Source organism: Xiphophorus couchianus, chromosome 20, assembly GCF_001444195.1.
Source record: "Xiphophorus couchianus chromosome 20, X_couchianus-1.0, whole genome shotgun sequence".
NCBI lineage: Eukaryota > Metazoa > Chordata > Actinopteri > Cyprinodontiformes > Poeciliidae > Xiphophorus > Xiphophorus couchianus.
The window spans coordinates 3,875,212-3,898,837 of NC_040247.1; the positions used below are offsets into that span (position 1 = coordinate 3,875,212).

General features: G+C 40.3%; 2 protein-coding genes across 2 annotated transcripts; one reads left to right on the forward strand and one right to left on the reverse strand.

Moving 5' to 3' along the window:
- Window positions 1-4,265: 4,265 nt before the first annotated feature.
- LOC114136252 (phosphatidylinositol glycan anchor biosynthesis class U protein-like) lies at window positions 4,266-21,225 on the reverse strand. Its single transcript, XM_028004123.1, has 12 exons — window positions 20,842-21,225; window positions 13,607-13,671; window positions 13,286-13,345; window positions 13,142-13,204; window positions 12,784-12,893; window positions 12,409-12,509; window positions 12,056-12,153; window positions 10,978-11,132; window positions 10,150-10,293; window positions 9,953-10,077; window positions 5,360-5,502; window positions 4,266-5,187 (listed from the first exon to the last, which is right to left on the reverse strand). The coding sequence occupies exons 1-12, from the start codon at window positions 20,969-20,971 to the stop codon at window positions 5,074-5,076; spliced, it is 1,308 nt and encodes a 435-aa protein (XP_027859924.1). The 5' UTR covers window positions 20,972-21,225; the 3' UTR covers window positions 4,266-5,073.
- A 694-nt stretch (window positions 21,226-21,919) lies between these two features.
- Window positions 21,920-23,507, forward strand: LOC114135439 (proteasome inhibitor PI31 subunit-like). Its single transcript, XM_028002744.1, has 4 exons — window positions 21,920-22,048; window positions 22,266-22,418; window positions 23,039-23,121; window positions 23,306-23,507. The coding sequence occupies exons 1-4, from the start codon at window positions 21,920-21,922 to the stop codon at window positions 23,505-23,507; spliced, it is 567 nt and encodes a 188-aa protein (XP_027858545.1).
- The last annotated feature ends 119 nt before the right edge of the window (window positions 23,508-23,626 follow it).

The following is a 23,626-nucleotide window of genomic DNA, read 5'->3' on the forward strand; positions in this document are numbered from 1 at the left end:
ATAAAAAGTCAGAGCTGCTTCCTGCTGACTGGAGCAGCAACAAGGAGCTGTACAGCCTGCGCTACAGAAGCAGCGACACAGACACCATGATGGTGCTGAAGGCCATCGCTGTGGACTCCACGCTCATCTTCAACTTAATGGTAACTCAACAAACAGGACCGGCTTCTCTCTGCAGTTAAAATGAAAGTTGCTGATGCAGAGGATTGATGCTAATAATCACACAGGAAGCCGGATAAAACAACAAACAACCACACACACTCATACACATGTTTGCGCAGCTATCTCTGTGGGGACTTTCCATTGACTACCATTCATTTCGACAGCCTAAACTTTACCCTTACCTTTGCCCTAACCCTACCCATTACATACCCAACCTTAACTAAAACTCAATTCACACCTTAGTCCTAAATGTGACCCCTGACCCACAAACAGTGTTTCCCCTTGTGGGGACCAGGCTTCAGTCCCCACAAAGAGCAGTGGGTCCCCATAACGTAGTATGTTTCAGGAAAATTGTCCCCACAAGGTATTAGAAACAAACACACACACACACACTTAAGGAGAATTTAGACAGGCCAATTAACGTAACATTCATGTTTTTGGATTGTGGGCCGGGAATCGAACCAGGACCTTCAGTGCTACCAACTGCACCACCGTGCAGCGTGCTCATCAGGATGTTTTGCTGCACAATATCGTCTCTTTTGGATTTAAACATGGGATTGGTGGGCAGAACGTCTGATTAAAAGCTGCTGTTGTTTTGCAGAACTCCGGCACTAACCAGGTTTCATACCTGATGGTGAACATCAGCGACCACGTCAACGCCGATCAGCTGCACACGTTTGACAGGTTGGTTTGTACCAGATTTGTTTGTCTCACCTGAGAACAGAAAAGCTCCTGCATTACACACTTAGTGGTTTGAATCATTTCTACATATTAAAATAACACATTCTGCCAACAATAACCAGCCGCACAGATAATGACGTAAACACGACGTTGTTCCGGTTGGTGACGGAGCCTCTCTGTGCCGCAGCGTGTTCAGAGACGCAGACGATTTGTCTGAGAAGGTGAAGTATCGGCTGCTGCCTCGCCCAGAGAAAGCGCCGGAGAGCAGCAGACAGGAGGAGGGCGAGTCGTCTCAGAGGAGGCAGGAAGAAGACAGCGACCCCCTGCGCCACGGGCTGCAGCCTCACTGGTCAGTAAACAGCGGCGTCCAGGAAATCGCCTTGCTCTAATAAACTGTGTTTCCCTAACAGCCCTTAGCTAGCTAAGTTTTCTGTGATTTTCATGTGTAAATTTGTGGGCGGTTGCCTGGACGACGTTTTCATCTGCAGTGAGAAACTCAAAGCTGCTGCCAGGAGTCAGACAGAAACACGTTAGTTCTTGGCTTGTTTTATTGTCATGCAGCTCTACAGTAACACTAACTCTACGGTTAGTGTTTCCCTCAAGGCGGCATTAAAGTCTTAAAACGTCTTAAATTTGACTGAAACGAGCAGAAACTCTGGAGGTTCGACAATCAGCAGCCAGGTAGAAATAAACAGCTGAACACAGAAGGCCTGAAACGTTTAATCCGACCCAAATGTATCTGTATTTATATCTATATCTATATTCCAGGTTAGCGTTTTGGGAGGAGATGATCTTGGATCCTGTCAGGTTCGGGTTCCCTCACTTCGGCATCCCAGACATCCTGCCTCCTGGAGCCATTCCTCCGGAGGCCCATTTCGACCCGATTGGACCCTTGAGACGACATGGACTGGGGTGAGACACACACACCACCTCGTGTCTATCAGCACCGATTGACATCATATTGATCAACATAACGAACTGATCTGGAACAGGTTAGGGTCAGTCTGCGGTCTAATCAAAACCTGGAGTATCGTGTCCAAAGCTGCGTACGCCCAAAAATATGCGGCGCCTTATTTTACGCACAAATCAGCCTGTATGAAAATGAACTTTGCGTCAAAGTTTGCGTAAATATACACAAACTTTTTCCCTGCAGTGAAAATGTGCAGCAGCAACACAAACTTTATCTGTGGACAATAATAAACTAGAAAGAGTCAAAACTCACATAAATCCACTGAAACCTGATTCAGTTATTTAGAGCAGGACGCATCAAACCCCATGATTTTATGATTTCAATATTTTAGTGTTTAAACAATGAAACTGAACCAATTTATCCTCAGACAATAACCCAACACAAAATAAAGAAAATAGAAATAAAGGATGTGAAAACCTCAGTGTAAATAATCATGTTGCTCAGTTTGCGCCTCATAAAGATGAAACGCATCGTCTGAATGCATCTATTTATTCTCACTAATGAGAAACCAGGGCTGATCAAACAGTTTGATTATTCGAAGGTGATCAGGTGTGGAGACAATCCCAGGTATATCAGTAGCTGCATCAAGGTGAGCCGCTACCTGAGGAGCTTTGGCTCTGATGGAGAACATGGAGCCATTGATCAGAGATCAGATTGATCTGCTGGTTTATGAGCGTTTAGATTCATCCAGACTGATCATCCTGGAGCTCTGAGCAGAACTTAAAGCAGGTACCGGTACCGGTCCAGCTGCAGCCGTCCTCTAGTGGAGCCGCCCGCTTTGTGAATATGGACAGAAATCATCTCTACCCTGTAAATGTAGCTTCTGCTCATGATTTCTGGATTCACAATAAACATTTAAATCCCGGCTGAACGCTCTGCTGCTCCAACAGCATCTGCTCTGCAGATCTTTAGGATTTATTTGGACTTTTGTCCTTTAAAATGTAATAGTTTTACTACAGCAGCAGTGCTGAGCTCCTGCATTAACCGGAACGACTCTGTGGTTTTTGTGCTGCTTGGCGTCTTGGCAGACGACAGAACGACTGAGGGCCAGAGCTTCAACTGTCGTCTCTTTAACACCAGGTTACTGGGGAGATGTTATTCTGCCCCATTACAAATTGGAAGTCTCCATTCTCGTCTTCTGGACCAGAGACCTGCAGGCGTTCTCTGCAAAAGCTGTGGCTGCAGCGCAGAAGAACAGGCTTTGTGGTTTTCATGAGGTCACCTCACGTCTCTGATTTGGAATCAGCAGATCTCCAAAGTTTTGGTATCTCTGGGATCTGGGATCTGGTTTGTGATCTGGGAGTTTTTCCCTCCTCCTCTTCCTGCGTCTCTGTCAAACTGAAGTGATTTGTGGCTGAAGCTGCAGCTCCACCTTGAGCTTCTTGCTTGGTGTAAAACTGAATTAAAAACCATCCAACCATCATCAGTTGCTGATTCAGACCACAACTTCCAAACCATTTGTAAAGTTAGTTTTCAAATGTTTTTTTTATCTGAAAAGTGTGGCATACATTTGTACAAATTGTGAAGAAGTGTTGAAGCCAACATCGCGACATTATGGACCCAGAGGGTTTTTTTCTTATTGCTTCACCAGAATTTGGAAACACTCTGGTGTGTTTCGTACTCAGTCACAACAAACGTCAACTTACAAAACACAAAAGTGAACTTTAAATGTCCTCAGTGAAAACCTGGTTATTTCTTATTATTTGATGCTGGAAAACAGATGAAAATCAATCTGTTAACTTGGTGTTGATGTTTGAACATCGTTAAACGGACAAATAAGAAGCAGCAGATCAGAACCCGGCCTGTCAGCAGAGGGCGCTGTGGCACACCAAAGCAATTCTCTTTCCTCCTGTTTGCCTTTTGAATGTTTGTAAAGCGACTATATGAGAAAAATGATTTAGACTTCAAACATATGTCACAAACCACAGTTTAAAGGTAACTTACATGTAAAAGGGTGGTGGCAGCATCATGCTGTGGGGAGGCTCTTCTCTAGCTGAATCCAAGACATCCCGAACATACAGCCAGATTAATGCATATCCATGTCAAACTGGCCTAATCAAAACCCAGCCTTAAAGAACAGCTAGGAACTGATGTTACATATTAACAAATGGATGTTTACAGATTCCAAAGAATCCAGAGATGTGCAAATGAAACATTTCTCTCCCGGATGATATTTATCAGAATTAGTTTAAAGCTCAGGTCAGAATCAATATTTTATTTTATTATAAAAACATATTTTTTTTTGCATTCAGATTCGATTTCTGGATGCAGAAACTGGAAACGGGTCTGAATCACCATTCATCAATGTTTAGTTTTTAGATCCATCTTTTAGTGACTCACAACTAAAACATTCAGTTCAAGTACAAAGAAAAATGTTTTTGTTAATTAGTGCAATTAATTAATTGAAATTTAAACATTTTTTAAATGTCAAATTAAAGCAGCAAAGTGTCACAGAAACATTCAACATTTGAGCCTTTAATGTGTGAAACCAAACCTGCAAATATCTGAGAAAACCTGAAATAAAAAATACCAAAAACTTCTGAGCAACAGATAAAAAACTTGTTTTAAATAAATAATCGTTTCACCTGCAGATTATCTGACTAATAAGACATTTTTCCATGTTATAAGTTTAATAATCTACAGTGGAAACAGAAAGTTTAATGCAAATCAAATAATTATTTAATTAAAAAATGCTCCTACATTTTGCTGAAAAGTTACTTTAATTTAGCTTCGTATTATTTTAAGTGTTATAAAATATTTTTTATAAGAAAGGGAAAAAAATACACAAATAAATTTTGTGTTTTGGCAGCTTGGACAATTTTATCTTGATCCATAATCTGCAAAACAAAAAATGAAGTTTTGTTGTTTTCATCCCAGAAAAGATCCAATCAATAACTGAAACCTTTAGAACTTTATATAATCCTGGCATTCTGCTCACAACACAAAGAAATTTAAAGTCATCAAGCAAAATAGACAAAACCAAGTGATGCTGAGCCATTTCTCTGGACATTCACACGTTTCCTACATTTTATGTTTAAACAGAAAAAGTTCTGAATAAAATATTCTCAGATGAAACTTTCCCTCCTGAACAGTTCAGAGTTTGTTCATCGGAAACGGCGGCGAGTCGCTCAGAGTTCTGCACCATCAACGTTTTTATTCCTCCTCATTCCAGTCTGAGGAGGTTTGATCAGATTTGATCAGGTTTGATCAGATTTGATCAGGTTCGATCAGCTCGTTGCTCTGCAGCAGCCGCAGGGCGCGCTTCATTTCAGCACCAGCGTCGCCTCGGAGCCGTCCTTCTTCTTCAGGTAGAGCCCGGCCGTCAGGTGGTGCTCCCTCCTCAGGAAGGCGTAGAAATAATCCGACACCAGCAGGATCTGGACCGGAAGCAAAAACACATTTTCAGCAGAAACTAACAGAAAGTTTTATTTTTTTTATTGTCATATAACTAGCAGGTTGTTTCCTGGGTTTCCAGAGATCCGCCTGAGGGTCGGGGGGCAGCAACGCAGTGATTTTGGCCTGTTTCCGGTTCCGCCGTCGCTGCTTTACCTGCGCCACGTTGAAGAGCAGCGTGATGGCGTAGTAGAAGTTGGAGTTGGCGCTTCCGGCGTAGATCCAGAGATGCCACAGAACCGGGAAGAGAGCAGAGCAGGCGAGCAGAACGCAGGAAACCAGGAAGATGTTCCTGAGGACTGGACAGGCAGGCAGGCAGCTCAGTAGGACCAATAAATCAATAAACCACTGATAAATTATTGATAAACCACCAATAAATCAATAAACCACCTATAAATTATTGATAAACCACCAATAAATCAATAAACCACCGATAAATTATTGATAAACCACCAATAAATCAATAAACCACCAATAAATTATTGATAAACCACCAATAAATTATTGATAAACCACCATTAAATTATAGATAAACCACCAATAAATTATTGATGAACCACCAATAAATTATTGATAAACCACCAATAAATCAATAAACCACCAATAAATTATTGATAGACCACCAATAAATCAATAAACCACCGATAAGTTATTGATAATCCACCGATAAATTATTGATAAACCACCAATAAATCAATAAACCACCGATAAATTATTGATAAACCACCGATAAATTATTGATAAACCACCAATAAATTATTGATGAACCACCAATAAATTATTGATAAACCACCAATAAATCAATAAACCACCAATAAATTATTGATAGACCACCGATAAATTATTGATAAACCACCAATAAATCAATAAACCACCGATAAATTATTGATAAACCACCATTAAATTATAGATAAACCACCAATAATTTATTGATGAACCACCAATAAATTATTGATAAACCACCGATAAATCAATAAACCACCAATAAATGATTGATAAACCACCAATAAATCAATACACCATCAATAAATTAGTGATAAACCACCAATAAATCAATAAACCACCAATAAATTATTGATAAACCACCGATAAATTATTGATAAACCACCAATAAATTATTGATAAACCACTGATAAATTATTGATAAACCACCAATAAATCAATAAACCACCTATAAATTATTGATAAACCACCGATAAATTATTGATAAACCACCAATAAATCAATAAACCACCGATAAATTAGTGATAAACCACCAATAAATCAATAAACCACCAATAAATTATTGATAAACCACCAATAAATTATTGATAAACCACCATTAAATTATAGATAAACCACCAATAAATTATTGATGAACCACCAATAAATTATTGATAAACCACCAATAAATCAATAAACCACCAATAAATTATTGATAGACCACCAATAAACCACCGATAAATTATTGATAAACCACCGATAAATTATTGATAAACCACCAATAAATCAATAAACCACCGATAAATTATTGATAAACCACCGATAAATTATTGATAAACCACCAATAAATTATTGATGAACCACCAATAAATTATTGATAAACCACCAATAAATTAATAAACCACCAATAAATTATTGATAGACCACCGATAAATTATTGATAAACCACCAATAAATCAATAAACCACCGATAAATTATTGATAAACCACCATTAAATTATAGATAAACCACCAATAATTTATTGATGAACCACCAATAAATTATTGATAAACCACCGATAAATCAATAAACCACCAATAAATGATTGATAAACCACCAATAAATCAATAAACCATCAATAAATTAGTGATAAACCACCAATAAATCAATAAACCACCAATAAATTATTGATAAACCACCGATAAATTATTGATAAACCACCAATAAATCAATAAACCACCGATAAATTATTGATAAACCACTAATAAATTATTGATAAACCACCGATAAATTATTGATAAACCACCAATAAATCAATAAACCACCGATAAATTAGTGATAAACCACCAATAAATCAATAAACCACCAATAAATTATTGATAAACCACCATTAAATTATAGATAAACCACCAATAAATTATTGATGAACCACCAATAAATTATTGATAAACCACCAATAAATCAATAAACCACCAATAAATTATTGATAGACCACCGATAAATTATTGATAAACCACCAATAAATCAATAAACCACCGATAAATTATTGATAAACCACCGATAAATTATTGATAAACCACCAATAAATCAATAAACCACCGATAAATTATTGATAAACCACCGATAAATTATTGATAAACCACCAATAAATCAATAAACCACCTATAAATTATTGATAAACCACCGATAAATTATTGATAAACCACCAATAAATCAATAAACCACCGATAAATTAGTGATAAACCACCAATAAATCAATAAACCACCAATAAATTATTGATAAACCACCAATAAATTATTGATAAACCACCATTAAATTATAGATAAACCACCAATAAATTATTGATAAACCACCAATAAATTATTGATAAACCACCAATAAATCAATAAACCACCAATAAATTATTGATAGACCACCAATAAATCAATAAACCACCGACAAATTATTGATAAACCACCGATAAATTATTGATAAACCACCAATAAATCAATAAACCACCGATAAATTATTGATAAACCACCGATAAATTATTGATAAACCACCAATAAATTATTGATGAACCACCAATAAATTATTGCTAAACCACCAATAAATCAATAAACCACCAATAAATTATTGATAGACCACCGATAAATTATTGATAAACCACCAATAAATCAATAAACCACCGATAAATTATTGATAAACCACCGATAAATTATTGATAAACCACCATTAAATTATAGATAAACCACCAATAATTTATTGATGAACCACCAATAAATTATTGATAAACCACCGATAAATCAATAAACCACCAATAAATGATTGATAAACCACCAATAAATCAATAAACCATCAATAAATTAGTGATAAACCACCAATAAATCAATAAACCACCAATAAATTATTGATAAACCACCGATAAATTATTGATAAACCACCAATAAATCAATAAACCACCGATAAATTATTGATAAACCACCAATAAATTATTGATAAACCACCGATAAATTATTGATAGACCACCAATAAATCAATAAACCACCGATAAATTAGTGATAAACCACCAATAAATCAATAAACCACCAATAAATTATTGATAAACCACCATTAAATTATAGATAAACCACCAATAAATTATTGATGAACCACCAATAAATTATTGATAAACCACCAATAAATCAATAAACCACCAATAAATTATTGATAGACCACCGATAAATTATTGATAAACCACCAATAAATCAATAAACCACCGATAAATTATTGATAAACCACCGATAATTTATTGATGAACCACCAATAAATTATTGATAAACCACCAATAAATTATTGATAAACCACCAATAAATGATTGATAAACCACCAATAAATCAATAAGCCACCAATAAATTATTGATGAACCACCAATAAATTATTGATGAACCACCAATAAATTATTGATGAATTACCAATAAATTATTGATAGACCACCAATAAGTTATTGATAAACCACCATTAAATCAATAAACCACCAATAAATTATTGATAAACCACCAATAAATCAATAAACCACCAGTGAGGTCTATACATGGAAGGAATCTCCACTAATGTTATTGATTTTAGTGATTGATTATTCTGACGCTTAACTGATTAATCAATTAAAACCAATTGATACATTCTACAGATTCTTCATTGATCCACTTCAGACTTTTTATGCAACATTAGAAATGTATTGGCAATAAACTAATGATTAAATTCATTTTCAATAAGTGCAATAACAGATTTGCTGTAGAATCTGAACATAAAACATTTGGCTAAAATATATTTACAGAAATAATTTTTTTTAATCTTAAATACTAAATGCATATATATTTTGTATATTTTGGATTCATTTCTGCTCCATTGTGTCGATTTGTTTGACTCTCTGTTTAACAGTTAATCTGTGATTAAATTAGTTGAAGATTATTTGATTAATCCGATTAATCGTTCCTACTTCCTTCTTGTAGTTTTACTTTACTTTTGCTTTGGAACAAAAATGTAATTTCTGGACTGTTAAATGAACCTGGAGATAAGCCCCGCCCACTACGGCATTAAACACTCACCTGTGAGCTCAGGTGTCCGCGCTGCACACCTGGACAATTAGCTTCGAGTTTTTAAAATAACAAAATAATACTCTTTTTTGCCATTTATTATGGCAATAAATTATGGAACAATATTGAAAGTGTTATTTTGTGTGAAACATTCAGTATGTGAGCGCAGATCTCCATCCTGAACGACATTTAAAGAGACGGAACCATTTCCAAGTATGTTGGGTCGCCATGTTACCTTCAGTTGTTATCAAAGTGTTATTTATATCAAATATGACTTAAATGAAATATGACTTCCTTTAAATCCACTGGATGTTTGTTGGTTCCTTTTACTAGTAAATTCAATCAAAAGCAAAAGTTTGTGCTGCATCTTAAATTATAACAGATTTTAACTCTCTTATCTTATTTTAAAGGGAAATTCCCCCACTGTTGTTTTTAATGCTTTTGTGCATCAGCTGGCCGACCCGCTGACCCCGTTGACCCCGACCTGACCCAGGTGTGCAGTAAACACTCACATCTGTGCAGGTGGCTCCAGACGGGGAGGAAGGCCAGGTAGAGCGCCGTGTCGCCCACGGTGGGGTAAGACTTAAAGATGGAGATCACCGCCAGCTGCATGTACATCAGGAACACCGGCTGGTCCCTGCAGGCCGACGCACACAGAGGTTAGGGGGCGCAGGGAAAGGTCAGAGGTTAATGAGACGGGAGGACTGACTTCAGTTTGATGCACAGAGGGACGGTGTAGAAGAAGACGTTGATCTGGAAGACGCAGAGGAAGAAGAGGCGGAAATGCTCAAACATCTCAGCGAAGAAATACCAGAAGAGGCCGATGTTGGGCGTCAGGTCAGGAACCGAGAGGCTGGAAAAAAAAAAAACAGGAACATGGAGCTGGACCAGAGGACATGTCCCACAGCGCCCTCTGGTGGAGACACGGAGAACTGTGTTTCTATCCACAGCAGTCTGGAAGGGCTGAGATGAACTTCGTGCCAAACTCAGCCATCAGAGGGCGCTGCACTGTAACTTTGCTCTTATTTAAATAAAAAAACTCCACCTCAAGTCAAGATACGGTTAAACAAAACATTTTAATTTGTTTGCATATTATCCTCGGAGCCAGAAAACCTTCATGGTGACGTTAAATTTATCTTCTCCTGAGAAAACGTGTTCTCTGTTATGGAGCCTGTGTACAGAAGCTTTTGACAATTCTTCTAGAAGAACATCTGTGAGGTCAGACTCTGATGCTGGATGTGACGGCTTAGCTACAGAACCTGCTCTGATTCATCCCAGACGTGTCGAGGTCGGGATCTGTGGTTCTACTGGAACATCAACATCAGAGCTGGGAGCAACAAATGCCTTGTTCAAGTATTAAGAGCTCCCACCACAGGAAGGAGATCAAGCTAAAAAAAAAAAAAACCAGTATAATTTTTTCCCCCACCAAACTTTACACCTGACATTCTGCAGTCAGGGAATTGTGTTTCTCCTGAGTACTCGTTTATTGGACTGGTTCTGATGGTCCAGAAATCTCCAGTTTCTTTTTCTGACTCACATGAAGCCGTAGACGGAGGGCAGGAAGTCCCAGGAGCCGAGCAGGAAGAAGGACAGGCAGACGATGACGAACAAACTGCCCAGGTACATGAACAGGTACTGGACCAGGAACCACCAGAAGGCGGCGCGCCGCGGGTTCACCGGGACGTACTGGTGCTGAGGAGGGACACAGGCAGGCGGAGAGGGCAAAACATGTCAGTGAAAACAGGTAGTATGCATCAGAAACAGGAAGTATGCTTTAGAAACAGGAAGTACACTTTAGAAACAGGAAATACGCTTTAGAAACAGAAAGTACGCTTTAGAAACAGGAAGTACACTTTAGAAACAGAAAGTACGCATCAGAAACAGGAAGTATGCTTTAGAAACAGGAAGTACACTTTAGAAACAGAAAGTACGCTTTAGAAACAGGAAGTACGCTTTAGAAACAGGAAGTACGCTTTAGAAACAGAAAATACACTTTAGAAACAGGACGTACGCTTTAGAAACAGGAAGTACGCTTTAGAAACAGGAAGTACGCTTTAGAAACAGAAAGTACGCTTTAGAAACAAAAAGTACGCTTTAGAAACGGAAAGTACGCTTTAGAAACGGAAAGTACGCTTTAGAAACAGGAAGTACGTTTAGAAACAGAAAGTACACTTTAGAAACAGGAAGTACGCTTTAGAAACAGAAAGTACGCTTTAGAAACAGGAAGTACGCTTTAGAAACAGGAAGTACGCTTTAGAAACAGAAAGTACGCTTTAGAAACAAAAAGTACGCTTTAGAAACGGAAAGTACGCTTTAGAAACGGAAAGTACGCTTTAGAAACAGGAAGTACGTTTAGAAACAGAAAGTACACTTTAGAAACAGGAAGTACGCTTTAGAAACAGAAAGTACACATCAGAAACAGGAAGTACGCTTTAGAAACAGAAAGTACGCTTTAGAAACAGGAAGTACGTTTAGAAACAGAAAGTACACATCAGAAACAGGAAGTACACTTTAGAAACAGGAAGTACGCTTTAGAAACAGAAAGTACACATCAGAAACAGGAAGTACGCTTTAGAAACAGAAAGTACGCATCCAAAACCAATCAAAGCTCGTACCTGCATCAGGTACAGCATGGCCGGGGCGCACAAGGTCAGAGGGTAGATGGACTGGTAGGTGGCCAAGCAGAGGAAAATGGCGCTCAGCAGAACGTTTCCTGAAAAACAGAAATAAAATCAATAAAACCAGAAAATATGAAGATTAAACCACAAATTTGAAACAATAATGAGAGGAAATAAAACAACAAAACTGGAAGAGACATGCTGTGACAAAAACAAGTTATGCTAATGCTAACTGTCGCAATAAATATGAATAAATTAGTAAAAGGTTTTGTGTGTGGCACTTGAGTAAATCATGGAAAGTATTTCTTTCAGCATCACTTTAGAAAGGAGAGCCTGGCTGTGTGGTCGACCTTTTATGGTTGTGAGGACGAACAGGGAGAGGACGGCGTTGTTCAGGCCGCACGTCGACTTGGCAACGCAGGACAAGATGGTGAACGGGTTCAGCAGGTAACTGCCAGAAAACAAGAAAAAAATAACTAAAACTGGGCTTCAATTATGACTCGCTTTCAGTTTAAACACTAAAAAACTAAAACCATGAACAAACATTGAGTTAAATAATAAACAGCGTTATTTCAGGTGAGTTTTGATGAATATCTTAATTTCTCTCCGTCCTGCGTTGCGCTGCTGATTTTTTGCGTATTCATCGTTAACACACGAGGTCGCTGCGTCCTTCCTGATGCTCTCTGAGCAGGAGAGCGCCCTCTACATGCGCTGCAGGAACTTACAACATGGCTACTTTCAGGGGGATGTAGAACATCTCAGTGGGGCTCCTGATGAGCTCCAGGCAGTCTGCGGGGTAACGCTCCGCCTCCACGGAAAACTTCTGCTTCCTGAACTGAAAAGCAACAAAAACCAAACGTTTTATCACCGCTACACAACGGAAAGTTCACCTTTAAGATATTATATTGGATATACTGAATGAGCAAAAGTTTTGACACAAGAGGTTTTTAACACACTTCTCTTTGACATAGTTATAACATAAAACTAAAACAAGATTCTAATGACACATACGGAGCTTAATAAAGAATACATTTTAAATTAAAAATTCACAAAATGTATCTTTCTTTACAGATTGATTCTCACCACTTGCTTGTTAAAGTCCTTCACGGCCATGTAAAGAGCCACCGCTGTGATCACATCCGCCAGCTAACAGGGAAACAGAAACCCACAACAATAAAAGAACTAAAACCAGAGTTTCTCCACTCTGCAGTCATTTATTCCTCCTACCATGAACGTGATTTCTGCATAATCCACCAGAAAGTGAAAGAGGTAAATGATGAGGGGAGTCTGCAGGAAAGAAAAAGATCAAGCATGGGATGTCAGGTGGAATAAATGCTTAATGATAAAATTCATCTCAGCTGGAATATAAAACAAGGAAACTCTGTTTTCTCTGTAAGGAACATCTCAAATACTGAAGCTCTTTATGTTTGAAAACTGAGGCAAAAACAGTACAAAATCAAACATATTCACATTAATATCCAAATCTACGTGTACTTTAAAATGGTTTTTAACCAACATGTGCATCAAGAGCCAGATTTGACGTCTTACCTCGTGGAAAACATCGCCGGAATACGGAGAAACTCCCAGATCAAGCAGCGCTAAACCTTCGATAACTGACCAGAAACAGAAACAAAGTGGCTCTGAACGACTATGATTCAATACGTTTAAAATAAAATAAATCTAACACACTGGGATGAGCTGGATGCAGATAGAAACCAAATATTTCTGTATTTTTAATTCAAAATGATCACAACAAACTACAGACAGACAGAATGCTAAAAGAAAATCCTGTTTAAAAGTACTTTTAAAATCTGACAACTAAACCATTTCAGTGGAGACACTTTAGAAAATAAGTTTCAATTAAGACTTGAGGCCAGAAACTGAGCAGATCCCATTTCTGATTTGATGGAAGTTAACACATTTACATTTCAAACATAAGAATATGTCGCAGATATGGTTTTGTCTTAGTTTATGGAGATTTCCGAAAATCTCCATAAACTTAAAGTTTGGCATATGAAGCATCTAATGCAATCATGGGATGTCACTCATAACATTTGTTACAACAACCACATTTAATTTCCCTTTGGGATCCATAAAGTATGTAAGATGATTTATTTTTTCCTTTTTAATTAATGTGGTTATATACAAGATCAGTTACTACAGTTGGTCCATAGTTAAGGAATTGTGCTGTGCCTTTAAGAGGAGCCGTTTCTTTCTTCTTCGTTGGTTTTTTTGTTTAGGTGTGCCCGGGACGGGTTCTGTGCTGTTAAAATGGAGGTTCAATAAAAGTCTGGACAGCTACGCTATTCCCTCTCAGTGTTCTGCTCTTTCTCCACCCACGACCTCTTATTCTACAATAACACCGATTCAGTTCACATCGTAGTGTTACACTGGTGGCAGCGGGTTTGTGGACGTTTGCAGCGGTGAGCACATGCTACACATGCTAACCATCGATAGCTCATTCTGTACGTGCTGAGCGGCGTATATAGCGGCTGTTGAAGACGGACTTTTTTTTCTTTTTGCCCCTACCTCCACCCTCCCTGTCAACCGCCGGTAACAAAGACGAATACCGAGCTATAGCAAGTAATTTTTGGGATCAATTACCATTTCATTCTGCTGGTAGTAGTGCCAGGCCTCACTACAGCCACATTTTCATGGGGGACGGAAAAGAGGATTTTTCAAAATGGTGCAGACGTTTTGAAGTGACGGTTGCTGCTGATCCTGATACCACTGAGGATAGTTTGGTGAAACTGCTACCTACATGGTTAGCGGGTGCTGCTTTCAGTTACTGGGATAGTGTATCTGATGCAGTAAAAGCGGACTATTCAGCCACCAAGGATAATCTGAAGAACGTTTTTGGACAAACTGCTTATTTGTCGACTTTCCAAAGCTCCATTAATGCACGCAGTCGCCTTCCTGGTGAAGCCCTTCCTGTGTTTGCTGCTGAGATTTGCCGTTTAGTCGAAGAAGCTTTTCCGACTTATGGTGATAATGCTAAACAGGGAGAAAAATTTTGACGCTTTATTGCTGGACTTGACCCTTACCTCCAGCTGCGATGTCATGAGCAGGGTGTTGACACACTGGAGACTGCTCTACAGTTTGCTATGCAGATTGAAACTGCTCACCAAGCTAGTAAAGTGTTCACTACCACACCTCCTTTGCAGTCTTTGTCTACACCACCAGTTTACCCTGCTGTCTCATCTGGGTGGTCTACTCAGGTTCCTTCACCCACTCCTTTAGGAGTCCACTCAGCTACTGCAGATGATTTAAAGACAATGGCAAAGACTATTGAAACACTGTCGGACAGAGTTCAACAGCTGCAGCTGGCAGTTGACCGCCAGCGTGAGGATGCACATCGTCAGGACAGGCGGGACTATGGATTTCGTCATTGGAGCGCCACTCCAGGTGGACGCCGGGGTGACCGATATTCATCAGATGGATACTATGAGTCTTCTCCACGACACAGAGACTCATCAAATGACCGAAACACACCTCACCACAGTTCCAGTTCCTATGCAAAGGATGAACACAACCAACGGGATTTACGTACCCGATCTGGATCATCTGAACGCTACACACAGGGCTACAGCTCTTCAACTAGAGGCTATGCTAGTCGTGGCCGCTCTCCTAACCGCTATGAAAGTGGCCGCCGTAGTCACTCTCCCAGCCCGGGGCGAGTACGTTTCCAATCTCCTTCACATTCAAACCAGGATCAGGTAAACTACGAATAGCTGACAATGAGGGCAGATTGCCAGCTACTGACTTCTCCCTAGCCCAGACAGACAATGACACCTACCAGGACACAGCTACTAGTGACGTTACAGGTTTGGCTGATGTAGAGAAGAGGTATGTGACAGTTGTTCTTGAAGACACCGTAGTACATGCTTTTCTTGACACTGGGGCGGATGGTTCAGTCATTAGTGAGGACTTTAGAATGGCTACACCTGCTCTTTACAGGAAACCCATTGTAAAAACAGTTTATTCGTCTCACTGGTGTCACAGGTGATCCCCTTGACTCTGTAGGCTCCATTTATGTGAACCTAAATATTGCAGATAAGCTCATGATACACACACTTCAAGTTGTCAGAAACTGTACAAAGCCAGTCATTTTAGGTTGGGATTTCATGGTGGCAAATGGCATTACGGTTGACACTCGAAACATGACATGCAATGTAGCAGGTACAGCTGTGCCACTAGTTAGTCCACATCTGTATGATTCCTTTATTTAATCAGGTAAACCCCGTTGAGATCTAGATCTCATTTTCAAGAGGGACCTGAAACAAACTTCACTCCCCGTCGGGGAATCGAACCCCGGTCTCCCGCGTATGTTCCCTGTTTGACTACTGTGTCGGTGTCATCCACCGTTAGCATTCCTGCTATGTCTGAGAGGGTCATCACTGCTACTCTGGATGCACCCCAAAAAGAGTTTTTACCTAATGGCTACATTGGTGTGTTTGAACCACATTATACCGACCAGTCTTCTGCTGGTATTGCATGGACTGTGGCCAGGGTAGAACGAGGTTCCATTTCTGTTAAAGTAGCTAATGTTTCACATAGTGATGTCATGTTACATGGTGGTACACAGGTGGGGCACTTTCATGCAGTCTTAGCAGAGGGCCAGAGCGAATTCACCATTATGGACAGTTCTATCTGTAACATTAATACTCAGACACCTGACAGTCCCAGAGTAATCCCTCTTGCCGATAGTACCGACTCAGATCTGACGCCTTTGCAGAAAAAACAACTGACGGAGACTTTGGCTTCTTTTGCAGATGTTTTTAGTCAACACCCACATGACTTTGGCAGAACTGACATAGTGACACACAAAATCGCTACAAACTCTGACACCCCAATCTCACAAAGAGCCTACCGCACCTCTCCAGCTATGAAGGCAGAAATTCGCCGCCAAGTTGAAACTCTTAAGTCACATGATTTGATAGAGGACAGTTCAAGCCCCTGGGCCAGCCCAGTTGTTATGGTGAAAAAGAAGGATGGCTCTTACAGGTTTTGTGTAGATTTTCGTTAACTGAACTCTGTCACCATTACTGATGCTCACCCTTTACCGAGAGTTGATGACAGTCTAGACGCGCTTTCTGGTTCTCAGTACTTTTCTACCATGGACATGTCTAGCGGGTACTGGCAAGTACAAATGGATCCAGCAGACAGACAAAAGACTGCGTTTACGACAGGTGACGGTTTGTACCAATTTAAGGTCATGCCAATGGGGCTAAAGAACTCGCCTCCAACCTTCCAAAGGCTCATGGAGCTTGTTCTGAGAGGACTTCGCTGGACAACCTGTGTCATTTATTTGGATGACATCATTTGCATGGGGAAAACCTTTGAAGATCACCTAGGCAATCTCACAGACATTCTCACTCGTTTTCGACAAGCAGGGTTAAAATTAAACCCTAAGAAATGTGACTTTTGCAAACCTGCTGTAAAGTACATGGGGCACATTGTGTCTCGGGAGGGACTGGCGTTGGACCCAGTAAACACTGAACGCATCAGAAACTGGCCTGTTCCACGCTCACCGACGGAGGTACGTGCCTTCTTGGGACTGTGTTCATATTACAGACGATTTGTACATAAATATGCCTTTATTGCTCAGCCTCTGCATAGGCTTACCCAAAAACAAGTAGTGTCTGAATGGACAGATGACTGTTCTGCCACTTTTCAAGCACTTAAGGTGCACTGACTTCACCTCCAATAATGGCATTTCCCAACTTTGATCAACCCTTCATTTTGAGTACAGACGCATCTAATTTTGCAGTTGGTGCTGTACTGTCTCAGACACAACAGGGGCAAGAAAGGGTTGTATCTTTTGCAAGTCATGTACTTTCAAAAACAGAGAAAGTGGTCTACATATGACAAAGAACTGTATGCTATCGTGTGGTCAATTAGACACTTTAAACATTATCTGAGTTGCAATCCTTTTACAATCATCACTGATCATCGTCCTTTGCTCAGCTTAAGGAAGATGGATGTCACGAACGACCCTACCGGACGCAGGGGTCGTTGGGCATTGGAGTTGGACCCATATCAATGGACAATCACCCACAGAGATGGCAAGAAACATACAAATGCTGATGCCATGTCATGGATACCATTGGGGCAGGACTCAACTGAGGTGACAGTTTCTGCACTGCCTGATGGTCACTCTTCTATTGATACAGAAAAATCTGTGTCACTGGCTGAGTTGCCATGCTCCAGCCCTCAACATTCAGAGATAACCAATGTTGTACCACAAGTGTGTTGTATGAACAATGATGGGACACAGGTGAAACTGGGGTTTGCCACATTACAGCAGACATTATCCAATCATAACATGGACATTGTATCTGCACAACTCTCTGATCCTGTTTTCTTTGAAGTGTATACCTGGGTAAAAAACAAGAAACGTCCCTACCTCAGACAGGTAAAAGGTAGAGTTCAGAGAAAACTTTGGTGGCAGTTTCCTAAGTTATTACTATGTAACGACGTGCTTTGTCGCAAAGGTCAGAGTGCAACAGGGAAACCAGAGGGTTATCAAGTGTTAATTCCATCTGCACTTGTTACAGAAACAATGCATTTTCTTCATGGTAATCCTTGTTCTGGTCATTACAGTGCTGAGCGTACATTTAAGAAAGCATTGACAGTGTGTTATTGGCCACGAATGAGATCTGACATTGAAAACTTCTGTAATCTGTGTAAGACATGTGAAGCTTTTAGAAAAGCTGTGCCAAAGCAGAGAGCGCCTTTGCAATCTATTCAGACTGACAGACCATTTCAGTTAGTGTGTACTGACATTACTGAACTTCCGGTTACCACTCTTGGTAATAGATATGTGCTTGTGGTACAGGATCATTTTACCAAATATGTAAACGCATATGCTATGTCTGACCAAAAGGCTACCACAATGGCACAGTTACTCTGTGAACGATATATTCCTGAACATGGTGTTCCTGAGGAAGTGTTGTCAGATCAGGGACGACAATATCAGTCTGAAGTTATTCACACCATTTCTCAGAGACTGCAGATGACAAAGAAGAGAACCTCCCCATATCACCCAAGAGGGAATGGTATGGTTGAACGGTTTAATCGGACTCTGAAAGAGCAGTTGGCTCGACTCATTCAGGACTATGGGGGCGAATGGGACCACTACCTCCCTGCTGTGGTACTTTCTTTCAACTCTATTCCTCACTCGAGCACAGGGTACTCACCGTATTTCCTTGCTCATGGTAGAGAACCCCGACTACCTGCTAATGTCCATGTTTCATCACCGAAGGTTTCTGATTGCCCACAGAACTATGGTTCAGAACTGGCTACACGGAGGGATGCTGCTTTTGAGACTGTTCTTCTTCATCGCGAAGAACAAAGACAAAAACGAGAGTACTATTACAACAAAGACACAAGGTTTAGGCCTTATGCTTGTAGTGATCTGGTATGGATAGATGACCCCACCACATAACGACAAAAGCTTTCCCCAAACTGGACTGGACCATATAAGGTTGTATCTGTGGATGAAAAGGGGCTCCTTTACAAGCTGGTGGATGTGAAATATCCTCAGGCTGTGACCAAAGTCATTCACTATGATCGTCTAAAACCTTACCGTAGCTCCACTGACACATCTCCAATAGATGTCACTCAATCTGTATTTCCACCAAACAGGGATACACTGCTGAGATATACTGCTTTGTCGGGTTCATTGCCCTGGTCCTTTGGCCAAGCAGCTACACCTCAGGCAGCAGAAAATGCTAGGTCGTTGCCATCTTCGCCAAGGATTCCAACTGGACTCGTCTCCCATCGGCTTGCACAACCACCCCCCAGCTTGCCACCCACTGGGGGTGCAGTTATTACCAGGTGTGGACGTACCATTCGGAAACCGCGACTACTACTGTTATGAAAAATACTTTGTCTATAGAGTTTTTCATGTTAGAGGTTGAAAAACTGGTTCATTTAAAAGCAAACTAGAAAAAAAAACAAAAACTTGTTGACAGTTGTTCTTTATGGGGCATTACTATGAGTTTGTGTCCTTTGTTTGCAACCCCCAGGTGATAAGAGCTACTGATGAGACAGTCTGGACAGATTTTTTTATATATAACAACTTCATTTGAAATGAGGACATTTCATTTAAAGAGGGGGAAGTATGTAAGATGATTTATTTTTTCCTTTTGAATTAATGTGGTTATATACAAGATCAGTTACTACAGTTGGTCCATAGTCAAGGAATTGTGCTGTGCCTTTAAGAGGAGCCGTTTCTTTCTTCTTCGTTGGTTTTTTTGTTTAGGTGTGCCCGGGACAGGTTCTGTGCTGTTAAAATGGATAAAAGTCTGGACAGCTACGCTATTCCCTCTCAGTGTTCTGCTCTTACTCCACCCACGACCTCTTATTCTACGATAACACCGATTCAGTTCACATCGTAGTGTGACAGTAGTTTTGAATTAAACTGAATAAATCTGGAAAGTAAATGTGAGATGAGTTCATTTAAATGTAAGCTGTTTCCAGGTTCGGCTCGGTCCTTCATTATTCTGGTTCTGCTGGTTGTTGAACTCAGATATTTGTTCAAACAAAAAAGAAACATCAATAATCTTTTTTTTTTTAAAGCATAAATTAAGTCCCTGCTAATAGATTGTTCCGTGTGAAACCTGGGCTCTAAAAATGATTTATCTGTATGTGTGCAGGTTTTAGCAGATGAACCGGTTTGACTTCACCCGTTTTCATCGGAGCGGCGAGGGAAAGGGCAGGAACGGACGGCGCTGTAACCTGGAAAAGAGGCCGCGGAGCTCCGCTCCAGGCCGGCTTACCTCGCTTCCAGGCGGTGATCGGAGACACCACCTCCACCCTCTCTGCGATCAGCTCCGCTAGGCTGGATCTGTACAGAGCCGCGCGGATTGTGACGGCTACAATCAGAAGCAGAGACAAGGGAGCCACCATCTTCACAAGGAAGCGATCTCCGCCCGACCTGCGAGGGGAATGATGGGAAATGAAGTCCTATATAGGACCGCTGGTTATGGTAGCGAAGGAGCAAACAGACCGCCACCAAAAATTAAACTTACATTTTAAAACATGTTAATAAAATTGACAGTATTAATAACAATATTGTTAATACTGTCACTGCTAATAATATTGACAGTATTACATTTAAATTAGCATTTTATTTTAGTATTTATTTCAGAAACGAATTATTTCTTAAACAAACATGAATATAATTATTTATCTATTTAATAAAAAGGTTTTGTTTTAGTGTAACAATACAAAAAAGACAATATATAAAGTAATACTTTATAACGGAACGATATTTCTTATATTGGTTCTGTTCCGGAAAGTATATGTGTTGCATCAAAACAAAACGAACTTTTCCGTAAAGTTAGAAAAAAATAAAGCAGCAACTTTTTCCCCAGAGATTTCTCTCTGGAGAAAATAAGAGAAACTAGGGTTGAAAACTGTATCTGTAATACAGCAATGATTGAATATATGGTAAAACTTTCACTACTGGCTTTAGGGTCACTATTTTTGATCCAAACTCACTCAGAGCTTTCCGCTGTATATCGAGCGTCTTACAATAAATTTTTTTTGTTGCACAAATAAACAGCCTCTTTCACATCCCAGACTTACACAGCCATTAACCTCTGTCGAAATATTTTCGGGTTCAAATGCAATTTAACAGCTGTATAAGGTTCAGTAATTTTCCGAAATAATTTTATTGTATCACTTCTGAAATTAGTTTCTAATGTGACTAACTCGATTTGACAACGTTCTTGTGCTTTTACTTTGAAATTCCCTGACAGGAAGTAGCTGTGGTTGCTATGAGACTTCAGTGAAGACTTTCGTTTTCCTTTCTCCGGTTTAGATGCGGAGCTGGTATCGGCTGTTGGGAGAAAAATGGCTGGTTTAGAGGCGCTGTACACCTGTGTCGCAGATAAAATCCAGTGTCCGCAGGACGCCGTGGTCTGCTTAGTTCACTGGGAAATGATAAAGAATGGCTACCGGTGCATCGGATCTGGATTCGAGGTGAAAGAACAGTTAATCATTTCAGAACAAAATGCCAGACGTGTGTTAGCTTAGCATAAATCAGTCTGTTTTATTCAGACTTCCAGGGGGAAACTTTGGAGTTGTGAAAAATGTCGAGTCATCTTTGGGAGGCTAACGCAACTGCATGATGATAGACACTCTAATATGGTCATTATTTTGACTGAGTCTCTTTTTCTTTTTCTCTGTTGTATTGTAGCCTAGCAGCCGTGATAAAAAGTCAGAGCTGCTTCCTGCTGACTGGAGCAGCAACAAGGAGCTGTACAGCCTGCGCTACAGAAGCAGCGACACAGACACCATGATGGTGCTGAAGGCCATCGCTGTGGACTCCACGCTCATCTTCAACTTAATGGTAACTCAACAAACAGGACCGGCTTCTCTCTGCAGTTAAAATGAAAGTTGCTGATGCAGAGGATTGATGCTAATAATCACACAGGAAGCCGGATAAAACAACAAACAACCACACACACTCATACACATGTTTGCGCAGCTATCTCTGTGGGGACTTTCCATTGACTACCATTCATTTCGACAGCCTAAACTTTACCCTTACCTTTGCCCTAACCCTACCCATTACATACCCAACCTTAACTAAAACTCAATTCACACCTTAGTCCTAAATGTGACCCCTGACCCACAAACAGTGTTTCCCCTTGTGGGGACCAGGCTTCAGTCCCCACAAAGAGCAGTGGGTCCCCATAACGTAGTATGTTTCAGGAAAATTGTCCCCACAAGGTATTAGAAACAAACACACACACACACACTTAAGGAGAATTTAGACAGGCCAATTAACGTAACATTCATGTTTTTGGATTGTGGGCCGGGAATCGAACCAGGACCTTCAGTGCTACCAACTGCACCACCGTGCAGCGTGCTCATCAGGATGTTTTGCTGCACAATATCGTCTCTTTTGGATTTAAACATGGGATTGGTGGGCAGAACGTCTGATTAAAAGCTGCTGTTGTTTTGCAGAACTCCGGCACTAACCAGGTTTCATACCTGATGGTGAACATCAGCGACCACGTCAACGCCGATCAGCTGCACACGTTTGACAGGTTGGTTTGTACCAGATTTGTTTGTCTCACCTGAGAACAGAAAAGCTCCTGCATTACACACTTAGTGGTTTGAATCATTTCTACATATTAAAATAACACATTCTGCCAACAATAACCAGCCGCACAGATAATGACGTAAACACGACGTTGTTCCGGTTGGTGACGGAGCCTCTCTGTGCCGCAGCGTGTTCAGAGACGCAGACGATTTGTCTGAGAAGGTGAAGTATCGGCTGCTGCCTCGCCCAGAGAAAGCGCCGGAGAGCAGCAGACAGGAGGAGGGCGAGTCGTCTCAGAGGAGGCAGGAAGAAGACAGCGACCCCCTGCGCCACGGGCTGCAGCCTCACTGGTCAGTAAACAGCGGCGTCCAGGAAATCGCCTTGCTCTAATAAACTGTGTTTCCCTAACAGCCCTTAGCTAGCTAAGTTTTCTGTGATTTTCATGTGTAAATTTGTGGGCGGTTGCCTGGACGACGTTTTCATCTGCAGTGAGAAACTCAAAGCTGCTG

What these genes read in the sequence shown, in the direction of transcription:
- LOC114136252 (XM_028004123.1), bottom strand. Translation starts at nt 20,971, where the DNA reads ATGGTGGCTCCCTTGTCTCTGCTTCTGATTGTAGCCGTCACAATCCGC. An exon ending in CGTCCTCACAACCATAAAAG is followed by an intron (nt 12,154 to 12,408) that starts GTCGACCACACA and finishes TCTGTTTTTCAG; the next exon opens with GAAACGTTCTGCTGAGCGCC. An exon ending in CCATGCTGTACCTGATGCAG is followed by an intron (nt 11,133 to 12,055) that starts GTACGAGCTTTG and finishes GTCCCTCCTCAG; the next exon opens with CACCAGTACGTCCCGGTGAA.
- LOC114135439 (XM_028002744.1), top strand. Translation starts at nt 21,920, where the DNA reads ATGGCTGGTTTAGAGGCGCTGTACACCTGTGTCGCAGATAAAATCCAG. An exon ending in GCATCGGATCTGGATTCGAG is followed by an intron (nt 22,049 to 22,265) that starts GTGAAAGAACAG and finishes GTTGTATTGTAG; the next exon opens with CCTAGCAGCCGTGATAAAAA. An exon ending in CGCTCATCTTCAACTTAATG is followed by an intron (nt 22,419 to 23,038) that starts GTAACTCAACAA and finishes GTTGTTTTGCAG; the next exon opens with AACTCCGGCACTAACCAGGT.